Genomic DNA, 14,514 nt, shown 5'->3' on the forward strand with positions numbered 1-14,514 from the left:
CCAGGGCCACACCCCAATCAGAGATCGCCTCATCCACAACTGAAAAGGACACAGGGCACTACCACTGCTTCCGTTTTAGGAAAAAATAGTTTAATGACAGGTTTGAAATCTCTTTTCTTGGCGAGGTCCCTTTTGGACAGAACCCCACACCAGCACTTTTCCCAAGCCTGCTGGGAGGTAGTAGCCGCTGTGGGGGAAACCAGCCCACCCTGGACGCCCCCACTCTCAAGGGAGGCCGGATCTGGGCAGGGCTCAGATCAGTGGGATCAGTGGGCTCATTGCTGGAGTTTTTATAAAACGTGGGTGGAACACCGTGCTGTGCCCCTCTGCTGATGCCGTGGGACCAGCCCCCGGTACTCTCCTACCCCATATTTAAATAGCCCATTAAATAATCTCATGGTACCGGCAGAGAAAGGCTGCCACAGCAGCAAGCCCCCTGCCTTGGCCAGCCTCCGAAGGCCACAGGGCTACCACGCCAGCTGGGTGTGAGCTCCATAGCAACAGTCAGGGGCGTGGCCTCACAGCAGGGCCCGCCAGGCTCAGGACTCCCTTCCCCATACAGAGAAGCTGAGTCCAAGTGGTCCTGCTGGCAACTGGGCACCCCACAGACATGGACAGGGGGAGTCCCCCTAGGAGCAGAGTGGGCCACACCGACAGGTCACAGTCCTTGTCCAAGTCAGAAGTACGTGAGGTTCTTGACAGCGCCAATTTCCAGCATTCGTTTGATAGCCACAGCTTCTCGGGACACATTGTGGCCGGATCCCTGTGGAGACAGCCAAGGAGGCAAACTGAGGGATGCTGGGGTTGAGAGAGGAGGGGACTGGCCTCTCTGCCCTTCCCCTTGGCCCTTCCCTTCCCTGTGATGACTCTGGGGAAGAAAGAACCCAAGTGACCTAATGTAGAGTCCAATCGTGACTCGGTGGTCTAGCTGGGAGTGCCTCAAGGCCGCTGGCACACTCTCTGTTGTCACCCAGTGTCCCTCCACCCAGATCGCATGGATGGGACCACTTACTGCCATGGACTTGAGTGTGATCTGCTCATAGTAGTGGATGGTCTGCTTCTTGTTGTAGGCCTCCGGGTAGCCAAAGCCAGCGATGTGCACCAGGTCGCAGAGGTGGAGGGCCATGGTGATGGCCAGCAGGCCCGTGGTGGGCTTCTGAAGGACGGGGGCAGAAAGGCGTCAGGGCAGCCCTGCTACTCCCCCACCTTCAGGGCTGGCGCTCTGCCAGCAGGGAGCGTCCAGTGGCCCTGGAAATGCTGCACCAAGCAACTGAACTGCATTCCATTACACTTTAAGGAACCAGTTTTAAGTTTGAGAGGCCATATGGGGCCAGTGGCTACCATTCCGGATAGTATAGCTATATACATCTGTGTCAGGGGTACAGTTTGGGTCTCCAGGCAGGAGGACAATGGGAATCGAGACAGAGATGACAATAGTTACAATAACATCTGGAGAACTTAAATGTGCTCAGAAGATGTCTATAAAATACCTGACCTTATATGATCACTCAGTCCTTACAACAACTCCCCTTTGGAAGGGGAGGCCTCTCCCCTGCCTTTCCTCCGGCTGGACAACCAGGAGCCTCCAGCACTCTCTGGGTCGTTCCTCCTTCAAAGCAGAAACAGCGGTGCCTTTCCTATGCCCCCTTATAGCCTGGCCCTCATCCTCTACAGGGATGGGTAGTCTCACATTCTGATCTCACCAATCTCGCCTTCCATCCTGCAGACCACTTCCTGGGCAGGGCAGGCCTCTGGATGCCAGCCTTCTCCTAATGTCTCTTTGGAGCTCAGCTGTCTTCTCAGTGTCCACTCCCTGTCTGGCCTTCTTCCCAAGCTGACTGCTTGCAACCACCCTGGGTCCTCTCATCCCACCTGAACTGCAATGAACTACACCACCTTCTGGTCCACTCTGCTCCAACACAAGCCCCTCACCCACATCAGACTTCCCTTCCACCCTGTGCTGTATGTGAGTATTAGCCGTGTTACTATCCAGCCAGCTGTCCAGTCTGAAAACCTAGAATTGGTCATCCATCCCAGCTCCGCCTTTACAATACAGGTGACAGCAGGCCGAGTTCTAGGAGGGTTGCCAATGGCATGTTGCCTTTGTATGGTCTTTTCCCCAGCACAGTGAGGCAACTATGAAGAGGGTGAGGCCCATTACATTGCATCATGTCACAATGACAGAGAGGAGACTCATGACAAGCTGGACCCAGTCACCTGAATTCTTTAATGTTGGTGTCAAGTTGAGAGATGGGACAAGCCAGACAGAGTTAAGGTACAGAAGGATTCATCACCCTCTCCTTGGCTTGAAGACAAAGGGGGCTAGTGTGGCAAGGCAGGGCAGGCAGCCTCCAGTACTGAGGGTCCCTACCTGGCCCAGGCTGACTCCCAGTAGGAAATGGGGAGCTACATCTCACAACCAAAAAGCACTGGAGTCTTTCAACAATGAGAATGGACTTGGGTGGGACCTGTGTTCTAATACAGCAAGCTAAGCTGCCACCTCTGATGCTGGCATCTCATGTGGATGCCAGTTTGAATCCCAGCTGCTCCACTTCCAATCCAGTTCCCTGCTAATGTACCTGGGAAAGTTGTGGAAGATGACCCAAGTACTTGGGCCTCTGAACCCATGTGGCAGACCCAGATGAAATTATAGGCTCTTGGCTTCAATCCTGCCCAGCCCTGCCTACTGTGGCCATTTGGAGTGTACCAGCAGATGGAAGATCTCTCTTTCCATCTTTCTTTCGCTCTCTCTGCCTTTCAAATAGACAAATGAATAAACAAATCTTAAAACAAAAACACCAGAATGAAGTTGGAGCATGGGTATTTTGCACAGCAGTTAAATTAGATTCTTTGAGACTCCTGCTTTTATTCCAGAGAGTCTGGTTTGAGTCCCAGCTACCTCATTTGTAATCTGGCTTCCTGTTAATATGCGCCCTGGGAGGCAGCAAATGACAACTCAGGTACCTGGGTCGCTGACACCCATATGGGAAGCATGGATGGAGTCCCAGGTTCCTGGCTTGGCCTGATCTGCTGTGGTTCTTGTGGGCCATTTGGGAATTGAACCAGTGACTGGAAGATCTGTCTCCATCTGTCTGTCTCTGCCATTCTTTAAATTAAAAAAAGGGGGGGGGGAGATTTATTTTAAGGCAGAGAGAGAGGGAAAGGCATCTTCCATCTGCTGGTTCACTTCCCAAAGGCTCACCAACAGCCAGGGCTGGGACAGACAGAAGCCAGGAGCCAGGAGCTTCTTCTGGGTCTCCCACATGGGTACAGGGTCCAACGCCCTTGAGCCATATTCTGGTGGGTTTTTTAGGCCATTATCAGAGAACTGGATTGAGGTGGAGCAGCTGCGACATGAGCCAGCACCCATGTGGAATCCCTGCATTGCAGGTGGTGGCTTAACCCACTATGTCACAATACCAGCCCCCTCTCTGCTTTTCAAATAAAATAAAAATAAACAAAAATTATATATAGATATGTATATACATTTATTTATTTATTTATAAATGTGTGTGTGTGTGTGTGTGTGTGTGTGTGTATAAAGCCTGAGCTTTCCCTTGCATCTGCTGGTTTTCAGAAGACGACTCATTTCTTGTGATCAGCCTCACGATACTGTGAAGAACCTTCAGGCCCTTGGGTATTGTTTTCTGCCTCTAAGCTTGTAGTAGTTGGTGGGACAGCAATGGAAGCTATTACAACATGTTAGGTGCATGTGAAGTCTTTCCCAATACTAGGACTGGGTGCAAGTCCTTAACTTCTCTTGCCTTCTTTCCCAGCCTTCTCATTAACACCCTAGTGCACACAACTGCTTGTTGCTCCCAACTCTAGTCTCAGCAGGACAACTCAGCATGGACAGCTCTTTGATCCAGCAAGGGCACACCATTGCCCAGTCCTCTGCCTCATGGACCCTCTGGTCCTCTTCCCCCCGGGGAACCTTCCAGACAGCCGTCAGCAGAACTGTGCTGCCTTCTCTGACAACTCAGAGCATTTGCAAGAACCCTCCATTGTGGCATTTTAATCCTCTGCAGGGCAACCTGCATGCTTATTCTGCTAGACTGAGTTTCCTAAAGTCAAGGAATATGTCTCACTCACCAAGCATGCAGATATGGACAACCACAAAAGTGGGCATTCAACATAGGAAGTTGAAAAACAATAGAGACAGAGCAGCGAATAAAATCATCTATTCTAAATTTGACAAATATTTATTGAGCAGACACTGCATACTGATCTCTGTGATATGCACATTACAGAATTACCTTTTTAAGGTCTTGCAATGGCCTCAAAATGTCAGTACGAAATTATCCCTGCCACAGGAACAAGAAAACCAGGGCTCCAAGTCAATAGCCTGCCAGTGCCACACAGTGAGGAATACAGCCCACAGTCTTGGCTAAGTCTGCTGGCTTCCCTCCTTTGCATGCCCTACTAGCCCCTGAGGGCTTCCCAACACAGAAAGCTTGAGAAATTACAAGGTGGGATGAAACCTACCACTGGAAGACCACCAGGGCATTGAGAGCTGAAATCAAAACTATAACTCCCCAGATCAACACACCGCACCAAACTATGCAATGCCAACCGCTCAGGGGGAAAACTCTTTAATTCAGTCAGACAAAGGTGTTCCCAGTGTTTGACAATCCTGTACAGGCTCGGGCTGTTTCAGCAACTCTTCAGTTTACAAAATTCTGCCCAGCCCCTCCTGACTTCATCCTGTAACTCCAGCCCCTCAGCTCAGTACAGAAACTTGTTTACCACCCATGATAGGAACGCCCCTGCTTCTCGCCAAGGCAAGCATGTTCTCACCACAGATAAGACTAAGCAAGATTGCAGGGGTGCTCCCCGAAACCAACCATGAACCACTATGCCTGCTTTATTCTCCCCACTCAGGAGAGAAGTCCTCCATGGCTTCCCACCCCCAGGACCTCAGCCTGCAGACCAGGCTTCACAGCAGTCACCTGCTTGATCCTGCGTGGCTGCTGCACAGACAGGCTCAACAGTTTGTCTGCAGTAATCTCCATGAAGAAGGGGTTGAGAATTCGGACTTGTTTTGGGTTGACGTCCCAGATGAGAGGGGGCTGTTTCCAGAAACCTTTCCGCACCTAGGAGGACGAAGATCAGAGTGGGTGAAGACCTGCCTCTCCAGTCCACCAGTTCTGTGGCTCTCAGCCAGGAAGGCGAACCCAAGGGATGGTAGAGGCCTTCGGGAGTACAGGGTGTGAGGGAGGGGTGGTGGCGCCTATAGCGGAGTACTGGAGATAGGGCAGCCCTGCAGGGAAACCGGGTGACAGGGCATTTAGGATGCGGTCCAACCGTTGCCCACTCCCAAGGATACCCAACCAGGTATAAGGGACTTGAGTTTCAGGTGGTCTAAACACTCAGCAAACATGCCAGATGAGACAGTTCCATCTCCAACCTCGTGGCAAAGTGAGGGAGGGGAACAGACTGGGAGGACACAGACTGCCTGGTGGCTGGGCTGCTTAGCAGAAGCTCTGCAGGACACTGACCTTGGGGGAAACCTGTAGGTGGGGCTGACTGATGGGAGCCAAATGCATATCCTCCCTTCACCTGTTGGCCCTACAGAACTGCAGGCACACACTGTGGGGTCTGAGGTCCTGACTCCACAGGGTCCATGTGCCCAGACCTTGTCACCTAACCCACCTTCCCACCTACCCGCTTCTTATCGCTGAGGATGGTCTCTATCCAATGGAAGTCCATCGCCTTGAAAGCTACAAGGACCAGGAGTGTGTCCGGGTTGTTCTGCACTTTGGGGTCAAAGTGGGCAGATTCGGGGTAGAAGAGACGCATGGTGGTCTTGGAGCCGACATCATCCTCATAGCCAGCCACTGGGGCGTTGTTGAGTCTGGTACAGAGAGGAAGATGCCATCACTAGAGCCCCCGGGGCTCTCTGCAAGCGCTCTAACTGGGACAGCAGATGCCAGTCTCACACACCTGATAACCACGTCATACTTGTCGATGGTGTCTCCCAGCGAGCTATTGCGCAACCGACTGCCGTTCCCCACTACCACGCAGCGGCGACACTTGAGACTGTCACAGGGAGAGAAGTGGTCATTGGACCCTCGCTGCCTGCACCTGCCTGGACCCATCTCAGGATGGCTTCCTAGGCCCCCATGGAGCAGGCCAGGTGCTATGGCCATGTGGCCGTGTTGACTTTGTAGCCCTGAGCCTTCAAAGGAGAGGAGATGGAGCAGAGCCCGGAAGGGAGAGGAGGACCAATCAGAAACCCCACTGCTGAGCCCCCTTGCCGGCTGCCTGCCTGTTGCCATGGCAATCCTTGCCTGCTCAGGCACCCGGATGCCCAGGCCAGGTTGCCGTGGGGATTGCTACACCTGTATCCCCTGAAGAAAGGCATGCTGGGAGGGAGGTCAAATTGGCCCCAACAGAGCAGCGGCTGGTTCTGAAAGGCTCCTAGGGATAGCGACAGGCTAAGAAGATTTCACACAGGGGCAGGGAAGGGGAAAAGCCAGACCTTCAGAGAAGGAAGGGAGCCTCCTCACCTTTGGATGCTCTCAGGTATGGAGTAGCTGGTGATGGCCAGGACCCGGAGCAGCAGGTCTTCTACAGGAAGAGCGGAAGCAAGAGCCTGAGCCTATAGCTTGCACCCTCACCCCCCACTGCTCCTCCCCTAACAACATGGAACAGGAAGCAGTGTGCCCAGGGTGGTCCACCACTCCTACCAGGCTGGCGGAACTTACCACTCCCCTTGGTCCCATAGGGCAGCTCATAGGCAGATGGTGTCTTGACCCAAAAGTAATCTTTAAGCTGCAGGAAGATGGGCTGATCGTGGGAGGAACTGCACAGGTGGGGTGAGATAGGAATTAATCCTAATGCCAGAACGAGGGTCAGGCCCTCTGACTCATTCCAAAAGGCCCATCTTGCCCTCACTGGCTTCACTGAGCCCATGACTGGCAGTAGCAACAACCCTGCCCACCCCTACCAGCCAGGCAAAGGCCCACAATCTGTGACCCTCTCCATCCTAGCCAGCCTGACATTCCACCGCCTCCAGTCCCCTGAACTCACTTGCCAAAGATCTTAGAGGCCTTCCGCTCTGCCTCACCCTGCAGGCATGGCTCCTTCTCTGGGACTGGAAAATAGAAACTGGAGACAAAAAAGGACAGGAGGCAGGAGCCCCAGTTAGAGCACAGAGCCCTGGGGCCAACATCCCAGGGGGTCTCCAGCTGCCCCTCTGGCACCCAGGTCCAAGGTAATGGAGGGGCACTTGCAGGGTGGCATCGTTCCAACTCAAGTTCTACTTCCAATCCCAATCAGGGAGGGTCCAGCTCTTCTCATCCCTGCACTCCCTAGACAAGGTGAATCATTCAAGACCCCTTCCACCCACTCACACCCATCCTCACAGAAGGGAGAGGCTCTTGGAACCCTCCTACCCCGAGCCCTGACCCCGACAGGAACCAATGGAAGGGCACTCACAGTTCAATGTACCTGTCTTCTCGCGAGATGGAATACCACACCATGACGACCAGGACCAGAGCCAGCATGGCCAGGAGCCTCCAGCCTGCAGGGCACATGCACAGAGGAGCTGGAGGCAGAAAGAGGCAGGTACAGCTACAGTCTGCTTCTCCCCTGCCCCAGCCTGGACCCTCCCACCCCCAGCTCAAGCAATTCCCGTCCCCAGTCCTCTCATGGTTCTACAGCAGGCTGTGGGTCTCCAGGTTCCCCCAAATTTCTTATGAGTCCCTGGCTCCCAATCTGTGCCCCCACCACTCCTGGATGCCACTGAGGATGGCTTCTGCAGGCCCAGCGTGCAGTGCGGGGCTGGTGCTCCTGGTGGCACTCACGGGACTTGCTGATCATGTTTCTTAGCAGGTGGGGTTCCTGGGGAGAGCTGTCATCCCGGCTGCCTCGGGCCACCTAGGAGGTAGGAGTCACAGGGCTCTGGTTGGCTCTACAAGCAGACCTTCTTAGAGGAGCAGGACACACCCCTCCAGTCCCTTCCCACAAAGCTACTCCCTAGAGTGGCACCTGGAAAGCTGCCTTTCTCCCCTTGCACATCAAAGGGCAACATCAAGCATCCAGTTGGCCCCCTTCAGAAAAGCAAATAAGGTCCCAGCCTTCAAGGGACCAGGTCCCTGCCAGACTGGCCCACTCCCTCCTCCTCAGTGTGGTCCCCATTGCTGACCTCTTCTGCATTGCAATGGTGCAGGGCCAGCTCCAGGAGGCCTGACAGATGGACACCTCCTCCCACTTGTGATACAAGTCAAGTTAGCTGCTGCAGTGAAGTACAATGGCTCCACTATCTGCAACCTGCCTTGGCCAGCTCACAACACCCCTGTCTGTCTGTTACCAATCTCCTGGAACTCCAGCTCAGCTTATCTGCTCAGGCCAGAGGTTAGGCCCAAGGGTGCCACATGGTGGTTGGTTCTCCAGGCGCCCCCCCCCCCCAGCCCTTCTAGACACTGACATCTGAACCGCACCACCAAGGACGCAGGGCAAACTCAGTGAAGAGAGGTGCTAGAATGGAGGGTACAGGGAGCCATGAGAGTCTGGAAGGCCAAAAGGATTCAGAGATTCCTCCAGTGAGGGCAAAGGCGTGCAAGTGGGCAGCTGCTCAGTGCCCAGAGCCAGCAGCTCATCAGGGGGCCACCTGGCTGCAGCCCAGCAGAAAAAAAGCTGTGGCATGCACAGCCAAGGAAGAGGCACAGGACACCAAAGACTTGCATTTCCTTGACCTTCACTGGGCCTTCCTCTACACTGCACAGCCCTGGCCAGAGGCCGGCCAGCCTGGGTCAGCCTGGAGGGACCCATGTTGGAGATGTCACAAGCTGTCCACAAAGTGATCTCATGACTGAACAGGGGAGGGACTGAGGTACCTGGGCTTGTGCTCACCCCAGAGGATGCAGGGAAAACTACTTCTCAGGGGGGAGGGCAGCATCTCGAGGAGGCCTGGTTTGATCAGCCATAATGTGGTGGTGTTCCGGTACAGTGTCCTGATGTGGTACCAATGCTCTGCACTCCTCCCCACACTGGGCATTCCCCAGGCTCCACTTTGAGATCTTGAACCCTGAAGGACACTTGATTGAGGGGTGGGAGCACCAGCAAAGCAGTCAGACTTCGTTAGTAGGGTTAGTTAGCAGCAGCCCACATCCCAGAGGGGATGGAAGGCAGCCAGTAGTGACATCAATACTGGCTGCACATTGAAAGCTAAGGGGTCTTTCTTTAAGGCAGACAGGTAAACAGAATGAAAGAGATTTCCATCCCCTGATTTAGTCCTCAAAAGTCAGAAACAGCCAGGACTGGGCCAGGCGGAAACCAGGAGACCAGAAATTGGTCTGGACTTCTCACCAGTACCTGGGTGGCAGGCCCCTGCTGCCTGCCAGGGTCTGCTTTAGCAGGTGAGCAGATGTTTTAACTGCTGTTCCAAATGCCTGCACCACCCTCCTTCTGACCTTTGCATTCCATTTCCACAAGTTTTCTTGAAGTAGCCTCTTCTACAGGTGCCTAGGCCCCAAGATTTTCATTTGAGTAGTTAGGAGAGGGGCTTAGGCATGAACAGAAACCCAGGAAACAAACACAAAGACACCCTCTCTATGCCGAAATGCAGCCAGATGGAAGCTACCACTCCCAGAGCCTGCTGCACAGCACAGAGAAATACAACTACTGCAGGCTGCACCAAGAGGAGACTGTGACATGCACCTGTGAGCAGCCCCAAGTCACAGCACAGCTAGGTTTTCCAAGGAAAGTTCTGTATTGGCACATCTTTACTCCAAGACAGTATGACTGCTGTTCTCTCCACACCAGCAAGTCCCAGGGTGTGTGCCAAGATACTGTACCTGGGAACCTACTCCTCTCCTAGCCAGGCAAGCCAAGGGTGACTGCTTAATGGTCCCAGGCACTCCAGGAGCTCAGTCTTACTAGGTTATCTGCCCAGTGGGACAATGTGTGGCCTTCTAGTGGACCTAGCCTTTGGGTATACAAACAGGTGAGAAGGCTCACGGGAGTATAACCTGGATAGCACAGTCGCAGCTGATGCCTGCTGAAGTGCAGCAGCCTCCTCCTGCCTGCTAGGCAAAGCTGAGCCCAGGCAGGAAAGCAGTCTGCCCCCTCGGTGCTCTGCCAGAAACTGAAGCATCCCTGTATGAAGTGAGCTAGTGAATTCCTGCCAGGGAGCTCACCCAGGGGCAGAACTGGGGACACGGGGTGAAGAAATGAGGCCTCTAGGGAGTGGAAACACAGCCCCATTTTATACCACAGCTCAGCAGGTGCCCACTGAATCAAGAGACACAGTTAGATGCCCCCTGGGGAGTAGCAGGATGCCTCAGCCCCTGAACCCACCAGGGGGTCCAACTCAATGTTCCAGGGTCTGGGCAGGCAGAAGGGACAGAAGCCCCAGGTGTCCTGGTTGGTTCTGTGATCCTGAGCAAATCACTGTATCTTACTGCCCCCACTTCTACAGGGCAAACCTAAAGCTGTCTGCCACTCCTCTCTCTCTCTTTTTTTTTTTTAATAAAGCTTTATTTTTCCAAATGTAAATTCATTGGACCCGTTCACGCATCTTCACCAGTAGCTGGCACATCTTCATCCTTAGTATTTCAGGCATAAATTACTTGAGCTCTGTGCTTTGAAACCAGTTTAATAAGTCCTTCACTCAGGAGTGCCTGCAGGGCTGCCCTGATTAGAGACAACCCCCTCCTCCCCCAGATCTTGAGTCTCTGGGAGACCACAGCAGGTGTGATGAACTTGTAGTTGTGCCGACCTGAATCTTATCCAACACTCACCTCCCTCTGAAACCTCCACCAGATACCGCTGTGCCATCCAGACTCACTCCCAACCTGTGACCTCCCCCTACGCTTCGTCCTGTGTCTTCCACCTGTCCTCTCCTTCCTACTGACTATAAACACACCTGCATCCTCTCCCAGCACCGCCCCCTCACCTCCAACAATCAAACTTCCTGCTTTGCAGTGCCCCCTGTTCTCCTCCCTGCCCTCTGACCCTCCATCAGTCCCTTACTGCTATTCTGCTGCAATTGCTCTTGCTGAGAGCACCAGTGACCTCCTGCCAGGCACAGGGGCGGGGGGCGTCTATTGCCCATCTCCACATGCTTGGAGATCTTTGATGCCATGAGCTGTGCCCGGTCTATGGCCTCATGTCTGGATCCTACAGGTTTTCTCCCGACCTCTAGGCTCCTCACTGCCCTTGCCCCTTGCCCACCCTTTCAACGCTGGTGTTCTCCACAATCTGTCCTTGACCTGGCCACACAACCTCACACATTCAATTCAATCACTCTCAGAGACTTAACTGCCATTCAAACACCGATGATTCGGGTTCTTTCTTTCCACCCTTAATTTTTCTCCTAGACCCCATTCTGGTATTTCTAATTTTCTGCCTTGGTGATTTTGAATTTTTCAATCTATACATGTCCAACACTAGACTTCTCTCTTCTTGCTCTCCCAAGACCCCGTCATCAATAACTGGGTCTTCCAAAACCTCCCCTCTTGCTTCACAGCCCCTCTCAACTGGTTACCAAATATTGATTCTTTCCCCCACTTGATGACTTCAGCAAATATCTGTCCTTTTCTGTCCCCACAGGGCACAAAGAATATCCAGCTTTATAAAGGCCATAGTCTAGACCCTCAGAAAGACTACACCTCCCATCATGTCCCCACTGTTTTAAAGCTTTATTTATTTGAAAGGCAGAGAGTTGGGGTAGTGAGGAGACACAGAGTGAGAAAGAGATCTTCTACCTGCTTGGTCACTCCCCAAATGTCCACGAGAGTAGGCAGAATTCCATTTGGTCTCCTGCATGAGCACAGGGTCCCAAGCACTTGGGCTAATCATCTGCTGCTTTCCCAGGTGCTATTAGCAGGGAGCTGGATCAGAAGTGGAGTAGTCTGGACACAGATCAGTATCCCTGTGGGATGCTGGCATTGCAGGCAATGGCTTTACCCTCTATGCCACAGCACCAGCCCCCTGCCTCCCACTCTGATTCCACCTCCCAGCTAATGCACACCACGGAGGGCAGCAGACGATGGCTCAAGGACTTGAATCCCTGCTACCCACATGGGAAATCTGGATGGGATGTGGGGCTCCTGGCTTTGACCTGACCCGCCCCAGCTGTTCCAGCCATGCGGGGAGTAATCCAACAAACGGAAGATACTTCTCAGCTGAAGTGTGTCTGTATCCTAAGAGTTTATGGAAGGCAGAACATAAGAACAATTAACTAGTGTATTTTTTAATTTAAAAATCCTTTAATATAGCAAGTTTTTTTAAATATCTTGAACTGTCACTTACATCTTTAATTGCATATAAATTTTTTTTACTTTTTTTTAATTCATTGATTACATTGTATTATGTGATACAGTTTCATAGGTACTGGGATTCTCCCCCATCCCTCCCCGCACCCTCCTTAACTAGTGTATCTTACAGAAGAAACCTCTGAGCATCAAAGCATTCAGGTTCCTGCCTGGCTTCTTTTAACTACACAAAGGAAAATGCAAGAAGATTCTCAGAGAGGGAGAAACACAGAGAAAGATCTTCCATCTGCTGGATCACTTCCCAGATGGTCATAACAGCCAACGCTGAGTTGATCAGGAGCAGGAGCCTCTTCCAGGTCTCCCCTTTGGGTGCAGGGTCCCAAGGCTTTGGGCCGTCCTCCACTGCTTTCCAGGCCAAGGCAGGGAGCTGGATGGGAAGTGGAGCAGCTGGGATGAGACTACTCTGGACATGACTAAGCCAGGGTGTGATGACCCTGAAGTCCTCTGGGAGATTTCTGGTGTGTTCCTCCCAAGGCAGGGCTGGAATGCAAGCCCTGAGAGATTGTCACAGAAACCCAGGGTGAAGTCAGCACAGTGCCCTAGCGGGGAAAACTGCTACCGGTGACATCCTGTGGCATCACCATCCCATACGGGCATTGGTTCCCGGCCCAGTTGCTCTGCTTACTGCTATTGCACCTAAGAAAGCCACAGAGGATGCCTCACATGCTTAGGCTCTTGCACCCATGCGAGAGACCCTGAAGTAGCTCCTGGCTCCTGGATTCAGTAGCTGTTGTAGCCATCTGTGGAGTGAACCAGTGGATGAGGGATCTCTCTCTTTCTCCCTCTGTCTCTGTAACTCCGCCTTTCAAATAAGTAAAACAAATACAACAATATTTTTTAAAAATGAAAAGGAAAGAAAAAAGAAACCTGTAACAACCTTAAGAATGTTGAGGTTGGCTGCCCAAGAGCAATCTCTTCTCAGGTCACGCAGTAAACCTGGGTGGCACCCTTACCATGCTATTTCTGCAGGTGCAGCAAATACAAAGTCTGTGGAGGCCCCGTTTCCTCTATCTGGACTTCCAAGGACAACTCTGATGGTGGGGGCCCAGTCACAGTCTCGTCTGTGAGGCAGAGCCATGCCCACCAGAGCTGTGGGGTCAGAGCTGCCAAGAAGGACACAGTAGGGTGGGGCCATCAGCAGTGCGGACACCAGAATGCAGCTTCCATTTGGGAGAGCTGTGATGCGGGCTGAGTCTAGCAAAGCAACAAGGACAAGGTCACACAAGGCCTTGGGGACTTAACACCCACCCCAGTACATCTGCAAGGTGAGACAGAGCCCAAGAAGATAGTTCTCAAGACTTAGAATTCAGTTCTGATCATCCTGTCAGGGTTTGACTAGCTTGGGATCAGTTATTCCTTCCTTCTCACCTGCTACTCCTCTTGGAACGGGACTAGCTAACTTGTTTGATTTAGCAAGTTCATGGCTACTGGGGTATTTACCTGAGAACCAGCTGTGGGTTGAGCCTCATCCAAATCTGGTTTAGATGAGACTCTGGACTTTGGAACCACTTAATGGAGTGAATGCACATTACATTGCAAAGGCAAAAACTTAGCAAGTCTGGCATAGCATGGCACAGTTGGAAGGTGTTCCTGCATTTGGAAGCTTCATCCCTAATGTGGCAGTGTTGGCAGGTGGGACCAGAAAGAGGTGTTTACATTGTGAATGAACTAATACCCTTATTGGGGGGGGGGACTCTTTAAAAAGGGACAAATTTTGGGCCTGGCATGGTAGCCTAATGACTAAAGTCCTTGGACTTACATGCACTGGAATCCCATATGGGCGCTGGTTCGTAGCCCAGCTGCTCTACCTCTTTGCCTGTGGCCTGGGAAAGCAGTCAAGGACAGCCCAAAGCCTTAAGACCCAGGACCCACATGGGAGACCCCGAGGAAGCTCCTGGCTCCTGGATTTGAATTGGCTCAGCTTTCACCATTGCGGTCACTTGGGGAGTAAACCAGCAGATGGAAGATCTTTCTCTCTGTCTCTCCTCTCTGTAAGTCTGACTTTCCAATAAAATAAATAAAGCTTTTTTTAAAAAAAGTGAAAAAAAATGGAGGGATACAAGTTCCTTTCTCTCTCCCTGTCTCCCCTTTCTACCTTCCACCCTGGGATGACAGAGCCAAAAGGCTCTTACCAGAAGGGGCACGCTAACCATGGACTTCTTTCTTTGCCTCCAAAACTATGAGTTGGTAAATTCCTATTACGAATTATCCAGTTCGAGACACTTAGTCACAG

At 52.4% G+C, this 14,514-nt stretch overlaps 1 protein-coding gene across 9 annotated transcripts in view; it reads right to left on the bottom strand.

Moving 5' to 3' along the window:
* Positions 1-479: 479 nt before the first annotated feature.
* Positions 480-14,514, bottom strand: part of ST3GAL4 (ST3 beta-galactoside alpha-2,3-sialyltransferase 4) — a 45,285-nt gene continuing 31,250 nt past the window's right edge. For 3 of the 9 annotated variants that reach the window (XM_058664123.1, XM_058664118.1, XM_058664122.1), the window contains 10 exons: positions 7,809-7,881; positions 7,441-7,549; positions 7,033-7,110; positions 6,708-6,805; positions 6,510-6,570; positions 5,944-6,039; positions 5,665-5,854; positions 4,950-5,093; positions 1,013-1,156; positions 480-763 (listed from right to left, as the gene is read on the bottom strand). In XM_058664123.1, coding sequence (XP_058520106.1) covers positions 677-763; positions 1,013-1,156; positions 4,950-5,093; positions 5,665-5,854; positions 5,944-6,039; positions 6,510-6,570; positions 6,708-6,805; positions 7,033-7,110; positions 7,441-7,549; positions 7,809-7,824 — 1,023 coding nt within the window. In that variant the 5' untranslated portion in view covers positions 7,825-7,881 and the 3' untranslated portion in view covers positions 480-676. Of the gene's footprint in view, positions 764-1,012; positions 1,157-4,949; positions 5,094-5,664; positions 5,855-5,943; positions 6,040-6,509; positions 6,571-6,707; positions 6,806-7,032; positions 7,111-7,440; positions 7,550-7,808; positions 7,882-8,149; positions 8,167-14,514 lie in introns of those variants that run through there. The other 6 variants (XM_004593291.3, XM_058664124.1, XM_058664120.1 and 3 more) reach the window with 4 other exon arrangements.

Source organism: Ochotona princeps, chromosome 4 (assembly GCF_030435755.1).
Source record: "Ochotona princeps isolate mOchPri1 chromosome 4, mOchPri1.hap1, whole genome shotgun sequence".
NCBI lineage: Eukaryota > Metazoa > Chordata > Mammalia > Lagomorpha > Ochotonidae > Ochotona > Ochotona princeps.